Source organism: Odocoileus virginianus, chromosome 26 (assembly GCF_023699985.2).
Source record: "Odocoileus virginianus isolate 20LAN1187 ecotype Illinois chromosome 26, Ovbor_1.2, whole genome shotgun sequence".
Classification (NCBI taxonomy): Eukaryota; Metazoa; Chordata; class Mammalia; order Artiodactyla; family Cervidae; genus Odocoileus; species Odocoileus virginianus.
In genome coordinates this window covers 45,235,017-45,250,853 of record NC_069699.1, presented here as the reverse complement: position 1 = coordinate 45,250,853, position 15,837 = coordinate 45,235,017, and the positions used below count along the sequence as shown (strand labels likewise).

General features: G+C 54.8%; 1 protein-coding gene across 9 annotated transcripts in view; it reads right to left on the bottom strand.

Annotated features, from left to right (window-relative positions):
- The window catches only part of POC1A (POC1 centriolar protein A), a 124,528-nt gene that overhangs the window by 8,759 nt on the left and 99,932 nt on the right, over nt 1–15,837 (bottom strand). For 7 of the 9 annotated variants that reach the window (XR_011483747.1, XR_002310020.2, XR_011483748.1 and 4 more), the window contains one exon: nt 299–487. The exons of 1 other annotated variant lie outside the window; for it this stretch is intronic. Coding sequence is in view for 5 of the 8 variants with exons in the window: in XM_070455990.1 (XP_070312091.1) it covers nt 299–487 (189 nt within the window). In the remaining 3 variants the exon portion in view is untranslated. Of the gene's footprint in view, nt 1–298; nt 488–8,563; nt 9,270–15,837 lie in introns of those variants that run through there. One more of the 9 variants, XM_020874292.2, reaches the window with a different exon arrangement.

The following is a 15,837-nucleotide window of genomic DNA, read 5'->3' as shown; positions in this document are numbered from 1 at the left end:
CCTAGCTCCCATGCGGAGGGGCAGGGAGGGACTGGGCATCATCAGGGCCCTGGCACAGCTCAAGCCTGGCCCTCCCTCCAAGTCTCAGCCACACCAGCCCCCTGGACACCCTTCCTTAGCTGTGACTACCATTCAGCTCCCACCCTTTGCTCAGTCTTGGAAGACAGCAGCCCCTGCTCTGACCCTCGGGGAGCCTTTCCCAGCTGGGGGCTCTGACCCAGGCCTCCTGCCTCCTCAGGGCTCTGCCTGTAGAGCTGTCCAAAGTGGATCCACAGAATGCTAGTCTCACCAAGAGTACCTGGAGAAAGAGGGTCACGTGGTCAGATGTCTGAGAAACTCTGAACTCTGGCCCTGGCTGCAGCGCATCAAGGCTCTGAGAAGTCCTGCAGGAGCGCATCTGGCATCTCCCAAACTCCAGGGGACCACAGCATCCATTTTTTGCATAACGTCCACTCCCAGCCGTCCACGGCACTGCCCTCAGCCTGTCCTTCAGGAGAGAAAATGGCTTTATGTTGCCCAGTGGCTGCTCATACCACATTCTCGTCCCTGGACTTCCCTTCCTGTCTTCAGATGAGAGGCTGAGGCTCATCAAGAGCTGCTCAGAACCCCACGTTCTCCCTGTGATCCACCCCAGGTGCTCTGAGATCTGCTTTTTACCAGCAGGTCCGATGCCGCAGTGGGACCAGAAATCATCCCAGCTTCTGGGGAGGCCAGGATGATTAAATGGGCACTGGACAAGAGCTGAGCCGGATGCCTGGCCACACTTCCCCCAACCAGCGCAGCTCCTGTGGTTTCCAGCTCAAGGCTGCACAGGGAGGCTGCTCCTCTCAGCATGGGGGCTGTGGACAAGGCCCCCTCCCCAAGAGTTGTGTTACCAGCCCTGAGGGGCTTCTAATGAATTCCACATGCAAGTGAGGGCCTCTGAGAGGAAATGGGAAGGGGCTGGGGAGGGGGAGAGGGGCCTGAGAGGGGATTGGAACCATGTGTTTGGAGGAGGAGGACAGGGAGGGAGAAAAGGAGGGAGAGCGGAGGCCAGAGGAGGGAAGACTATCCTCACAAGTCCTGCTGCCCTCCACTCTCAAGGTGACTGCCAGGCTCCCAGCCCCTGCAGGAGGGCCCAGACCAGCAGTCTGTGGGGGTAGAGTGGGGAAGGGTGGCAGCGGCAGGAGAGACCCCTTAGAGGGCCCACTTCTCTCCTTCAGGCAGAAAAAGCCCCAAATCCCTGACCCTCTGGACTGGGGTTCTGAGTCATTAAGAGCAGGATAGAACCAGGTACATGGCAGGCCCATGGGAGCATGAGGAAGCCCCTCCACATCCGGCCAGCAGCAAGGTGCCCATTCAGATCCAGCCCAGCTACCCCGACCCCACCTGAGAGCCCTGGGTGCAGCAAGGCCACTGACCTGTCAGCTCTGTGTTCTAGGCTTGGGGGTGGGCAAGGAGGCCTGGCGTGTGGGTTGGCTGCTTCTCCTGCCCTCCCTGTCCATTCCTGGGCACTCAGATTGGCCTGGTGGCTAGAAGCCTCATAGGAAAAGGCTCTATAGGATCCATGGTGGCATGTGGAGTGGGGTGTCTAATGAGAGAGACCCGTGGCAGTTAGGAGCCGACAGGAGGGCCTCATGGGGTACAATGGGTCTCCCTCCCAGGAGCACTCGTTGAGCCCCAGGTTTCCAGCGGGCCAACCAGGGCCGGGCCTGCAGTAGGTCTTGTAGCTAGCTGGCCCACAGGAGTGGATGATGGGGGCCCGGCCCTTTAGCTCGCACTTAGAGCCACCTCCCCAGGCCACGCGCTGGAGCCCTGCTGGGATAAAGCCTGTTCTTATAGTGTTGTGGGAATAGTCTCAGCACATCTCTCCAGCACCCCTACAGGCCTCTACTGTTCTTACCCCATGTTGTGGATGGTCAGGCCAAGGCAGAGAGGTGAAGTCAGAACACTCCTGGCAGAAGAGCAGGTGCAAAGGCCCTGGGGTCGGAAACACTAAGGAGGCTGGTGTGGCTGGAGGGGCCTGAGGGGTGGCTGAAGGGTGGTAGGAGATGAGGGCTGGGCAACAGGCAAGCTTGAGTAGGGCCTCCTGGCTGTGGTGAGCATTGTGGCCTGTACTTAAAGGAGGCTGGGGAACTGCTGGAAGGGGTTCAGCAGGGCTGGCATGAGCTAGCTTACAAGTTTTCTTTTTATTATTTATTATTTTTTAATCTTATGGCTTGGCTGACTCTGGCTGCTATGCTGAGAACAGATGGAGTGGGCCAATGGCAGAAGCAGATCAGGCAGGAAAGGAGCAAGCCTCATCTCAGCAGGTCTGGCTGCTCAGGGGGGCTTGCTCCAAGTGCTGGGCAGACTCTCACCTAACCTGCCTCAGACTAAGCCCCAGCCCCTCAAGAGGGGCCTCCAGAGCTGAGGTTCCCCTAAACCAGAAGCAGTTAACCCAACAGAAGACCCTGGGAAGAAATATAGATGGTCAACAGACACATGAAAAGATGTTCAATATCGCTGATTATTAGAGAAATGCAAATCAAAACCACAATGAGATATCCCCTCACAGCAGTCAGAATGGCCATCATCAAAAAGTCTGCAAACAGTAAATGCTGGAGAGGGTGTAGAGACAAGGAAATCCGCCTACACTGTTGGTGGGATTGTGTAGCCATTATGGAACAGGATGGAGGTTCCTCAGAAAACTAAGAATTACCATATGATCCAACAATCCCTCTCTGGGCCTATAGCCAGAAAAAACTATAATTCAAAAAGATACATGCAAACCTATGTTTGGGCCTCCCAGGCGGCTCAGTGGTACAGAATCCACATGCAATGCAGGAAATTCAGGTTCGATCCCTGGGTCAGGAAGATCCCCTGGAGAAGGACATGGCAGCCCACTCCAGTACTCTTGCCTGGAGAACCCCATGGACAGAGGAGCCTGGTGGCTACAGTCCATGGGATTGCAAAGAGTTGGACATGACTCAGCAACTAAACAAATACCACCACCACCTGTGTTCATAGCAGCACTTTTCACAATAGCCAGGACATGGAAACAGCCTAAATGTTCATCAACAGATGAATGGGTAGAGATGTGGTACACATACACAGGGGGCTACTACTCAGCCATAAAAAAGAATGAGGGACTTCCTTGGTGGTCTAACAGCTAACACTCTGTGTTACCAGCACAGGGGGCCTGGGTTCGATCCCTGGTTGGGAAACTAGATCCTACATGCTGCAACTAGAAGACCCCACGTGCCACAAGGCAGACCCGGTGCAGCCAAATAAATAAATACTAGTGAAAAAAGAACGAAATGATGCTGTGTGCAGCTACATGAACACAGAGGTTATCATACCATGTGAAGTTAAGTCAGAGAAAGACAAATACCACATGATGTCACTTCTATGTGGAATCTACAATATGACACAAATGAACCAACCTATCAAACAGAACCATGGACATACAGAACCAAGCAGTGGCTGCCAAGGGGGATGGGGCTGGGGTTAGCAGATGTAAGCCTTTATATATAGAATGGATAAACAATGAGGTCCTACTGTAGCACACAGAATTATATTCAATATCCCTTGATAAACCACAATGGAAAAAAAGAACATATATAACTGAATCACTTTGCTATACAGCTGAACTTAACATTATAAATCAACTATACTTCATTAAGAAAATATTAGAACTGGAAAAAAAAAAGGTGACTTTGGGATATGTTTCAAAGGGCATGGGCATCCTTGTGGAAACCTCACAAATGGCCCTATTCCTCAGCACATCCCAACTGAGGGCGAACTGGACCCAACCTCAGAACCAAGGCCACCCTGGGAGCAAAGGCTAACTTCACAGTTGGGGCCAAGAAGTTCCACTGCAGCAGCCCAGACTCTGGCCAGCCCAGGCCTCCACGACAGGAAGCACTTTCTGTTTCTAGTTAACAGGCACATGAGATGCTGCCTGAAGGGTCCGGGAAGACTAATTACGTTGCTTCTCCTGCTCCAAGTCCCAGAGGCTTCTAGGAGAGCCAATCCAGGAGCAGCTGTCATGGAGAACAATTCTGGGGGCTGAGCTGAGGGGGTGCTGGCCCTGGGGAGCATGATCAGCACTCCCAGCCCCACCCTGGGCATGAGGGTATGTCCTTGGGTGACTCTGGCTGGGGTCAGTTTGACGGGCTCAGAGCAGAGGTGGGTGGGGCATCATAGGAGCTTCCGGGGGAGCTGGCTGGTTCCAGAGACCTGCCAGGTCAAGGGACGTCATTGGGCTGAGCCTAGCTGGGGAAAGGCAGGGGCAGGGCAGAGGTCTGGAGGAGAGGCCAGTTGAGCAGAGCACCTGCAGGGCACTGGTGCCCTCGGCCAGGCCTGAGACCAGAACAACATGGACTGGGTGAACGTGGGCTCCAGGTGCCTGGGGATGGCCACAGTTCCGCAGTCGGTCTCCACTCCAGAGCTGATGCTGGGTGCCTAGCTGGAGAAGGATGGAGGCCAGGAGCTGACATCAGTGTGTGTGGCTGAGTGGCACCACAACCCCAGCTGGCTCCTGCAGGCCAGGCCTCTGCACACTGAGCATCCAAGAGAGAGTCAAAGTCCCACTTTCAGAAGCAAGTATTTGTGCCTGCAAGAGCGACTTCGGACTGAGAAACGGAAGCTGCAGGAGGACAGGACTTCCGCTCCTGCCCAGAGCCCTCATCTAGCAGTGCTCAGGTTTCTCACGGGTGGTAGGAAAGAGTGGGGGGCAGAGGTCTAGGTTCCTGTCACAAGCACGCCCAGGCATAGTGGGGGTTCAAGGTGGCCTCACCTGAATTGAAACCCTGCTCAGCCTTGCTCTATAAATAGGTTCTTGGGAGAGTGTTTCCACACAGCAGCTCCCAGCCGGAGGAGGCGCTGGCACAGAAAGCTTCCTAATGGCTTCGCCCCAGGCTGTCTGGCCCGGCTCCAGTCTCATCCATGAGCCTGGATATGAGGGCCCCATGCTCTGGGCCTCTAGAGAGACTTCCCCAGAGCAACTGAGAGTGAGCCCGGGGTGCTAGGGTGACAGCTGGGGTGGGCTGGAGCCCACCCAACAATGGGACTCGCCTGGTGTCAGGGTGGCGATGCTCACAGGAAGTGAGCTCAGGCCTTCAGTCTGCCGCTGCTGCTTTGGCAACACGGTTCCCTCTTTCGCAGCCTGGAGCAGGGTGGGGTGGAGGGGGTGCTTGGAAAAAACTCTGGGGCTGATGTCTGTGCCCCTTAAATGACCACACACCCATGAAAGCTGAAGCCATCAGGGGCTCATCTTGAGCAGATCATTTAGGAAGGCGAGGTTAATGACGAGGAGCCGGGACAGTGTGACTCACCACCCTCGTGCCGGCTCAGCGGGCTGGGTTTCCGGGATTCCCGGCAATCACAAACGCCCACCCCCAAGCCTGCGCTGGCCCTAGTGGCGGCCTTGAAGGGCCTGCCTTCTCGGGTGGGGGTGGGGGGGCTGTCTGTCAGCCCAGCTCTCAAACCACCACTGGGGATGCCCATGGCAGCGGTCATGGGGTCAAGAGACCAGAACTCTGGCCACGGAGAACTTCAGAGCCAGCACGACTCTGGGACCACCAGACTGCGTCCTTCTGGACACAGGCCAAGTTCTGGGGAAGGGGTCCAAGCCTCCAGAAGTCTCTCTCCAGCCACACACAGCACACTCGCTCTGGGCATCTCCTGTGCCCGATGCATCAGGAACTAGCTCACAAACCATCTCCACAAGGTTACTGAACCCATCTAAAGTCACGGAGCTAGCAGGGGGTCAGAGTGGGCTGTGGCGGTGGGTCAGGGGCCTTTGACTGCCCTGCCCTACCCTCTTGCCTGATTGCTCTCAAGCAGCACATCCCTGTGGAGATCAGGAGAGCAGGGACAAGGACGCTGCTTGCTGTGAGGATGGTAGAGTCTCCAGGACAGGCTGGCTCATGCCCCTCCAGTCTCTGGAGGGACACTGGTCTGCGGGGACCCCTCAGCACTTAGCCTGTCTGGGCTCCTGGGAGTGGTGCCTCAGGAGGGAAGGGTGGCGGGCATGCCACAAGCAGGGGCTGAACTCTGCGGCTGCTTTCTGGCTTGGTTTAGAGCCTACCTGACCTGCCTCTCTTTTTCTCTGGCAGGAAGTACAGATCCATTCCTGGAATCTGGCAAAGGGTAGGTAGGGGGCTGCAACTTAAGTCAGAGACACTTCTTTCATTCCACATGGTAGGAAAATTAGAGCATGAAGGGATGGGGGTGTGGGGTTGGGATCTGCCATGAAGACGTACTTCCTAACAAAAGCCTCCTAGCCTAAAAACATCTTCCTAGCCACAACCCCCACCCTGCAGTTTGGTTTTCTGGAATCTCAGTTACCAAAATCCAAACTTAGGAGAGATGACAGCTAAGCTGAGGCATTTACATTTCCAGAGGACTGCTTCTGAGCTTGGCAGCACATCTCGGGGACTGGTAAGAGCCCCGGCCACAGGGGAGCTGCTGGGGTGGGCTAGCAGGGAGTGTCATTTGGGGAGACCACAAGAAAGACAGTCATGGGGCCCCCAACTGGGCCAAGTCCCCTCATGTTCCCCGCCTCCGACCGCCTGTCAGCACCCCCCATAGCCAGACCTGTCAGCCACTAGCCCAGCCAGCACTGCCTAGTTGAGCCCCCACACTCTGCCTCAGCCTGGTCACTCACACTGACCCCGGGTTTGCAGGCTGCAAGTCTCTGTGATGTTTCAAAGACAAAGACAGCTCTCCAAGATCCATCCTTCTCCCCTGTGCCAGGCCTGGCTGGTGACTCCATCAAGGCAGGTGAGTGTGGCAGGAAACCCCTCAGGAGGCCCTGGTCCAATCCCTCGTGCAAAGCTCTTCCAGATGGCCCGTGGTCACAGCTCTGTCCCCCTCCATCTGGGGAAGCCCAAGTCATGCTGATACTGTCCCCCCAGACAGGCTGTGTGCTGTTTGGTGGTGGTGGTGGGGGGGGTGGGTAAGCAACCCTCTCTAGACTGTTTATATCTGATAATGGTGGTGGGGAAAATACCACACTACAGCCTCCCAGGCCATTTCCCAAATCATTAACAGACTCTCAAACCCACATTTTTTCTCACTGAGGAAGGGAGATTTCAGAGAAAAATTAAAAACTCAATCCTGGAGGCGTGATGAGTGGCAACCCGTGCTCATTCTGTGGGCAGAGCTGGCACACATGCCTTGAAGACCTTGCCCCTGACTTTTCACCCCCAGCGAGGGGCACCCTGTGTCTCTGGAGACAACCTCGCCTGGACTGGCTACCCGAATCACCACAGCCCCATTACCTGGGAGCTTCAGCTCCACCGGCCAAAACAAGGCAGCCGATGTCTCGTCAGGGGCAGGGCAGCCAGCCTGGGAGGGACGGACAAGCCTGGCCCCACAAGCTGTGTTCCCCCTGAGCAAGCCGACTTGGGGCCGCTCAAGCTTTCCTTAAAGGCCTCCAGGGCGACTTCCCCGGTGGTCCAGTGGCCAAGACTCCATGATCTCAGTGTAGGAGGCCCAGTTCGATCCCTAGTTGGGGAACTAGATCCCCACGTGATGTAACCAAAAGTTTGAATACAGCAAAAAAAGATCCCACATGCCACAACTAAGACCAGACACAGCCAAATAAATATTAAATAAATAGATAAACCATATCTCCTTTAAAAAAAAAAAAGCCTTCAGAGACTGGGAACCATGACCTCCTGAGGCAGCTGAGGAACTTACCTATCAGTTTAGACCAGTAAGACTTCCGGGTTCTCCTACAGACTAGCAGGGCCATGTGGAGGACTGCAGCAGGTTCCTGGGGGCTCTGAAACATCCCGCATCATCAGCCTCTTGCCCATCTATAGTAAGCTCCATCCTCCTAGAGGGACAGGTAGGCCAGGGAGCCATGGGCCTGTCAAGTGCCTACCTGGTGGGGTGGTCACCTCTGCTACCTGACACAAGAACCTGAGGCTCAGAGAAGTTACATCACCACGTTGAGGTCACGCAGCTCGACCAAAGGCAGAGCCTGAGACCTGACTCCAGACTGAAGCTCTCTCCCCACCCAGGTGGCAGAGCAGCTCCCCCAGGCTTGTCGTTCATCAGGACTCAACACAGGCTGCCTCTTGTCAGCCTCAGCTCTTAAGGCATTCAGCCTCTGCTCCCACCTGAAACCTGCAGAGGCTGGGAACCTCATTAGCCGCCTGGTACTGACAGTTCCTGGGAGTCTAACACCGCCCGCTCCCCTAGGCCCCAGGGCAGGGCAAGTGTGTTGGAGGGTAAATACCTCCCTGGCTGGCAGGGCCCCAAGAGGCTGAATGCAGACATATGGGGAACACTTGCCTGGCTTTCCTGCACAGATGCAGGGAGGCAGCCTACGGAACCCTCATGAGCAAGGGGACATGCAGGTGCCTGAAGTCTCCAGGTCCCAGCTGAAGCAGCTGGCCAGGCCAGCCAGAGGGACTCTGGCTGTCCTTGCTTCTGAAGACCCCGAATGGTAGCAAGCAGGTTGTGCACGGCTCTGGAGGTAATGCTGGCAGGGGCCCTCCCCAGATGTCATTTTGTTCTCCCTTTATGGACCCTGGGGATGGAAGGATTGATTAGGTCTCACTCAGAACAAGCCACTCCAGTGACGAGCTCCATCAAATTCATTTTAATGTTCAGGTTCCTTTGCCCTCATGGATGCAGAGGAAGAAGCCATCAGGCCCCAGTAAACATGTGGGACAGAAATCAAGGCCACTGCAAAGCCACCACCCCCTCCAGAGGGCTTGTTCCTGGATAAATCAGACGGGCCCACTTTGGGCCTTTTGTCAGATTTAGAGGAAACTATTGGCTCATCCAACCAAGTGGTCTACCCCTACTCTGAGATACAGGACAAAGCCAGTCACATGGCAGAAAGGTCAGTAAGGGATGAGTGAAAAGCAGGGTGGCTTGGGGCTCCTGCCTCCAGAGGAGAGCTCCATCTCAGGGCTCCTTAAGACTCCAAGGTAACAAACATTAATGTGAAGTGGCTCCTTCACAATAAACTAGGTATATCATTTGTGCATACACGGGCCCGGCCTATGGGGGCCTCCCATCACCAGGTGGAGAGTCTCTGGGTGCAGGGCATAGGTGCACAACCCCTGGGGCTCTGGGATGGATATGGTTCCCAGGGCTGAATCTTATTTATTTACCCAAGTGTCCAGTACAAATCCCCGACCTGCCACCCCCCAAATCGACCGAGCTCTTGATTCTTGCTCCCCTGATCACGGTGTTGTTCTCTGCATGATTAGCTGCTGGTTCTCCAGACACTGCTTCAGCTTGTCTTCTGTCAGTGTCAGCCGCTGCTCCAAGATGGAGACTGTCTGCAAAATAAATTTTCAGGCTCAGGATGGAGGGGCCCCTGGGCTGCCCTCAGCCAGGCCTGCTCAGCTGCCCCGGAACAAACGCCATCGTTTCCCACCCAGGCTGCTGCTTGGTGCCCTGTCCCTGGGTCTTCATGTCTGCTCCTGCTGGTTCGGGAAGGTACTTCTCTGATGTTTGTGGGCAGTGGAAGGACACAGTGAGGGAAAGCAGGCCCTCGTGGTCTGACATTTAGACTGGAGTTACAGAGCAGAAGCACTTGCTCATCTGTTCTTTCAGAGACCAACCAACCAGAGACCATCAGCCATCTCCATTCCGAAAATGAGAAAACTGCACCCACAAATGAAGGGACTTCACCTGGGTCCTGCCCAGGCCTTTTATCTACAGCTGGAGGGGCTTCCCAGGCTTGGAGGTGAGAACCCTGAGCCCAGGAGGGCCACGGCCTGTCTGAGTCCACTGGGGACCGCTGCAGGAATGTGCTGTCTGGGGCTGAGGCCCTAACACCCTGTTTCTGAGTCCATTTTCTCCACTATATAATGCCAAGCTCACAGCAGTCCTGGAGACTGTGAGGTGACATCGTGGTGCCCAGCATGTGTCAGCCTGGCCCACGCTGGCCACAGTGATGATGCCCGTCTTGTTGGCCTCTGGGGGGCGGAGACTGGATCTCTGGCCTCTCCTGCACACCCGGCATGATGGCTGGTCTGCCAACCTGGCCCCCAGACGAGGCAGCAAAACCTGCCCCCCTCCCCTGCCTTTGGACAGAGCGTTGGCAGAAGTGCAGCAGTGTCCAGGCCCATGCAGGCCCACAAGTACACTGGGAATGAAGCAGGCTTGGTTCCTTGCTGTGTAGCCTACAGGCATTAGAAAGGGGTCAGATTAAGAAACAAGACTTTCTCTTAATTTTAGCCATTTGTGGGCTTTCCCAAGAGGTTTTGCCACCTTCCCTGAGGCTCCATGGAGGCTCTGGGCCTTGGTCCAGTAGAAATGAAACTTTCCTTTCACATATTTAATAAAACACTGAAACATTTGGGGAGGGAGTTTCCCCTCTGAGACTGCTATAAATTCTCACAGCATCCCGCACGGATATCAGCCTCATGAACGCTGCTCCTCCTGGCGGCTGGCCCCTTCTAAACAAGCTGGCCGGGCTGCAGGGGGCTCTGAGCCCCGGGGCACAGGACAGGGCCTGAAAAGTTGCTGCCTGTGGAATATGAACTGGCACCCTGAGAGGCAGAGCTGAGCTGAAAGAGACGATCACATTCCCCTCTACTGGCCGGCCAGCCATGGAGGGGGTCTGCGGTTCGTAAAAGTGGCAGCGGAAACAGCCCCCGGCTGGCCCAGAGCAGCATTCCTGGAAGTTTCCACTGGCTGCTGCAAAACCCACACTGAGCCAAGCTCCAGAATCATTCCTCATCCAGACTTTTTCCGATGGTCCCGGACTCCAGGCCCCAGTGGGGGAGCCAGCCAGCTTGTCCTCTTCTGGCCAGTACCGCCCCCCAACACACACACACTTAAAAGAAATTTTTTTTCCATAGGGACCGAATTTCCAAATGTGGAGGCAGTGGGTTTTGGGCCAATGTCAATACCAGGGGTGCCACGCATTTCATGGGGCTAACTAAGTAGTGCTCCATGGTGGGGGGTGGTGGGGCAGGGGTTACTCATGCTCAGTAGAAATATGGTCATTAAATTTGATGACGTTAAACTTCTTTGAACAAAAAAGCATTATCTATTTTACCTCAAGCCACCTAAATGGAAGGTGTTGGGAGGTCCTTCCTTTGGCAGCTATAAACGCTTGAGGGGGAGTTTCATAGCATGTTATAGACAAATGGGCTGGGGAAAAAAAAAAAGCCCACCCCTCTCAAATCTGCAGCTTCTCCCCTTCCCCGAGGCAAGCTTCTGGAAGAGCCACATCATCTCTGTTTGGTCTCTACCTCCCACTCCCCATGTGCCCAGCCTAATCTGCCAAGATGCTGGCTGGCAGCCACCAGGCACTGATCAAGTCCACCAGGCTCTTCCCAGTCATGTAGGATCCCACCAAACCCAATCTGAGCTGGAAGAATGGGCCGGTGAGAGAAGCACAGCTTTGAAATTCTATACATTAGAACAGTCTCTGCTTTACAAATCTGTCTTAATAATCCTATCCCACTAGAGCATGGGACCTCATTTTCATGGGAAACAGTTATCCCTTCTGATAATGTGAAGCCCGGAAGCCCTGATTTCTGATTTGCTGACGCACCTTCCTCCACCAGAGAGAGGGCTTCCCCAGTGGTGGAAAGGCTCTGATGGGGGCAGCCAAGTAGCAGAGGTCAGACACGCTCAGGGCTGGTGGTATATGCAGTGAGAGGCCAGGCAGGCCACCTGCAGGGAGCAGCCAGGCCTCCACTGTGCTCCCTGGCCGCTGGGGTCCATGTGAGTAGGCAGCAGTATCCCTCACAGGTACAGATAAGATTCTGGGCCATGTCCTGTGCCGTGTTTGCACTGTGACCTTTACCTGTGGGCTCAGCATGCATCTGTGAACATGTGCTGCCTTGACATCCAGGGCAGAGCCCTGCCCTCAGTCCTGCGTGCCTGGGGCCACGCGAAGCAGGCTGCTCATAGCTTACCCCACCTCATGCCCTGGTCCAGCCCTGGGACTTTTCCTTCTGCCACCTGGTGCCCATACTCCCCAGGCCTGGAGACAATGCCAACCTGCCCTAGAAGGTGAGGAGAAGCACTGGAAAGACAAACACCTCTGCAGTCCCTCTGAGTCCATGCTCTCAGTCCAGTCACCTCACTTTCCTTTTATTCAAGGGTGAATGACCTGGTCCCAGCCTCTCACAAAGTCCCCAAGGGGGTGAAAGTTGGGTGTTGTGGCAGGTCCCAAAGAAGGAAATGGCCCAGCTGGACATGGTGTCACAGGATTAGCAGCTTAATTTTAAGGCAGGCCAAGGGAAACTGGAGAAGGGGCCGAGGAGTCAAGGTTTCTGGCTTCTGGGCAGACTGGTCTGGGCAAAGTGTCTGGGAAAGACAACTATCATTGAATTGGTGATTTAATGGCTAAGACTCTGTGCTTCCAGTGCAGGAGGCCTGGGTTTGATCCCTGGTCAGGGATTAGATCCCGCACACTGCAACTAAGAGTTAGCATGCCATAACAAAAAGATCCTGCATGCAGCAACTAACAGCCAAATTAATACACAAATAAATATTAAAAAAACAAACAAAAAACAGCCATCAGCCAGGACCCTGGGGTCCAAATTCTTCCACAGAGAGGGCCTTCCTGTCTGTTGACCTTTGAAAAACCAGGCAGCTTCATACACTCTCCTTGGCCCTGTGCCATCCAGACACGAGGCCCCCAAAGTCCAGACCTGAGGGAAGACCCAGGACTGGGCTCGGGGTGGGAGTGGGGGAATCCTGATTCTTTTTGCTGAGCTTGCTCTTTGTTGCTGTGCGTGAGCGTCTCATTGCAGTGGCTTTTGTTACAGAAATAGGCTCTATGGCTTGCAGGCACATGGGCTTAGCTGCTTGGCTGCATGTGCAATCTTCCCGGACCAGGGATTGAACACGTGTTCCCCTGTATTGGCAGGCAGATTCTTTACCACTGAGCCACCAGGGAAGCCCCATCTTGATTCCTGACACACACACAGCTCCAGCGGCTGTTCTTGGCAGTTGACATGGAATGCTCACAATGTTCCAAGCACTCCAATATGACCCCTCAGGGCAGGAGCCTTTATCATCCCATTTTTTTCCAATGAACCAAGGCACAGTGATATTAACCTGCTGAAAGTCACACAGCATACAGATGACAAACCTGGACTGTGAACGCTGGTGGCCTGGCTTCAGTGAGGGCTGACGTGCCAGGAACTGCGCACGTCTGTTTCGTCCCCATCCACCGTGTTGAGAGGCCCCGCCTGCTCCTCCTCCCCCGGCTCACTGCGGCAGTGCCTGAGGACTACTGGGCCTGGGACCCAGCAGTCTTGATTGTCCCCTGCCCTGTGCCCAAGCTCAAGCTGCCTGAGGACACAGCCATGGATCTCTCTTCTCACCCAGTGGCAGCCACCTTCTGTCAAGGCCACTTGGTCTGGTGGCTCTGGATTAAATGAGTAGAAGCAGCTGGAAGGGACACCCCTGACGGTCACCCAGCAGTGTCCTCACATCATCTGGCCACTCTCTGAGGCGGTTCCCAGGCCCCAAACACCTCCCATGCCCATGGAGCAGCCTCTTATCTAGCTAAACATTTAGGTTTGGAATTATGAAAGTCACAATTTTGAGCTATGAAAAGGCAATGCTGCTGCTGCTGCTAAGTCACTTCAGTCGTGCCCGACTCTGTGCGACCCCACAGACGGCAGCCCACCAGGCTCCCCCGTCCCTGGGATTCTCCAGGCAAGAACACTGGAGTGGGTTGCCATTTCTTTCTCCAATGCATGAAAGGGAAAAGTGAAAGTGAAATCCGCTCAGTCATGTCCGACTCTTAGTGACCCCATGGATTGCAGCCCACCAGGCTCCTCCGTCCATGGGATTTTCCAGGCAAGGGTACTGGAGTGGGATGCCATTGCGTTCTCCGATGAAAAGGCAATAATATAGGGATATACCGACAAAAACCTTTTAATATGTATGCAATGACAAGCGACCCTAACACCCTTATTTTAGATGCTATCTCTCACTGGGGTGCTTTCCCTACAACACAAGCAGTCAGACCCCAACTAAGTTGTGGGACTTGCCCAGGTCACCACTGGCGCCCCACCCCTCACAAGACTGGGCTCCACTTTAAATGAGGCACCGTTCTCCCTGAACTGGAGCAACAGGAAGCAGAATTTGGACTCCATGTCTGGACACTGTCACTCTTTGCCCAACACCGTCTGCCTCCCAGGGTCACAGCCATAGGGGAACCAGAAGTTTCACTTTCAAAGTTACACCTGTCAGAGAATCACCTGGGGGCTTGTTTCAGAAACACCTTCTGCTATTACCAACAATTTCCAGAAAGCCACTGCCCTTCTCTTAAGGGAAAGCATTCCCTTAGAAACACTCCTGTTTGCTGTTGAATGAATTCTGTTGTTTCTCTGGACCAAGGGCTGGCACACTCGGTCTGCTGCCTGTTTTATTAAGTAAGGTTTTACTGCCATGCCCACGTGCTTACTTTTGTCCATGGCTGCTCCAAGGACAGGTTGAGTAGCTGCGACAAACTCTGTGGTCCACAGGGCCTAGAATATTGACTGTTAAGAAAAAGTTTTCCAACCCTTGCTGGAGACACTCTCTTCACTCACTCAGATCCTCTGGGGCACCATCCTGTGCTGGCCCCTGCCAGGTCCAGGGTGACAATGGCGCAGAGCACACAGGATCAGCTGGCCCCACAGGATGTGCAGAGAGTTGGAGGCCAGTGCTAAGCAGCTGTGGGGACTGCAGTGTGTGCTGGGAGATTGCAGGGTGCTGCCTGGTCAGAGCCAGGGGAGGTGGCCCTAGGAAGTGAGAGGGCTAAGACCGGGGGAGTTCACCAGGAGAGAGAGGCAGGAAGGCCCTGAGGTGGAAGGGAAGGCAAGAGGCAGGAGAGGTGCCTGGGAGGAGGCAGGAGATGGGGTCGACCCTGCAGGCCATACCCGGCAGCCCCAGCTCCAGCTTCTGAGCAGCAGGAAGGGGCTGGGGGCTTGAGGCCAGGTGAGGCCCCTCTGGCTGCTCCATGGGGATGTTCTGGGAGTGGCTGTGATTAGGTATGATGGAGGGTTGGTCTAGAGATGGTGGTGGGTGGGCTAAGGATGAACGTGGACAGACTCAGAGCCATGAGGTATGAACCACCAGCACCTGGTGGTGAGTCAGACAGGGAAAGAGACAGACAAGAACACAGGATGAGGATGGGCACGGGCTGAGGCCCCTCTGAAAGGGTCAGGCAGGCATGGGGGGTGGTAGTGGAAGAAGCCTGGGCCAGCAGCAGGGTTATTTTGCATTTCTTAGATGATCCTCATTAATGGGGGTAGAGGGAGCCAGGGGTAGACAGGGAGAGGAAGAGGGCACTGAATCCATAAGCCCCTGGATACTGGAGAGCAGAATCTGGTGCAGGTGTGCTGGGGGCTCTGACCAAGGCTCAGGACCATGTCAGTAATGCCACTGAAAACCCCTGGAAAGTAGCCTGGCCCCTCAGTGGATGCCAAGTGAAGGACCAACCAACCTAGGGACCCCATAGGAAGCTGGATGCTGGAGGCATTGGGGACCAAACACAAGAGCACGGGAGAGGCCAGCTGGGGCCAATGGGTGGGGTTCCTGTCATGACCTGGTCAGAACTCTCTGAGGAAAATTCCCTGGGAGACTCAGCAAGGCTGAATCTTTTGAATCCTGATTTTCCTGCCGAGCGGGGAAAAGACATTGTGATCTGTCTCCTATGGGGGCAACACTGACAGGGCGAGCCGCTTCTCTCGCTCACAGTTCAACAGTGTAAGACGCTTTATGAAACACACTGAAGGGCTTTCTGAGTGTGATGTAAAAATAACCAATTTTAAAGAGACAGGCTTTTATTTTTAGTCCCCTATGAATTATAGTGACGCCCGAAGGAGTTGCACCAAAATGCCAGTCCTTGGTGCTAAGTCTGGCACCCGGGGCCCTGAACTC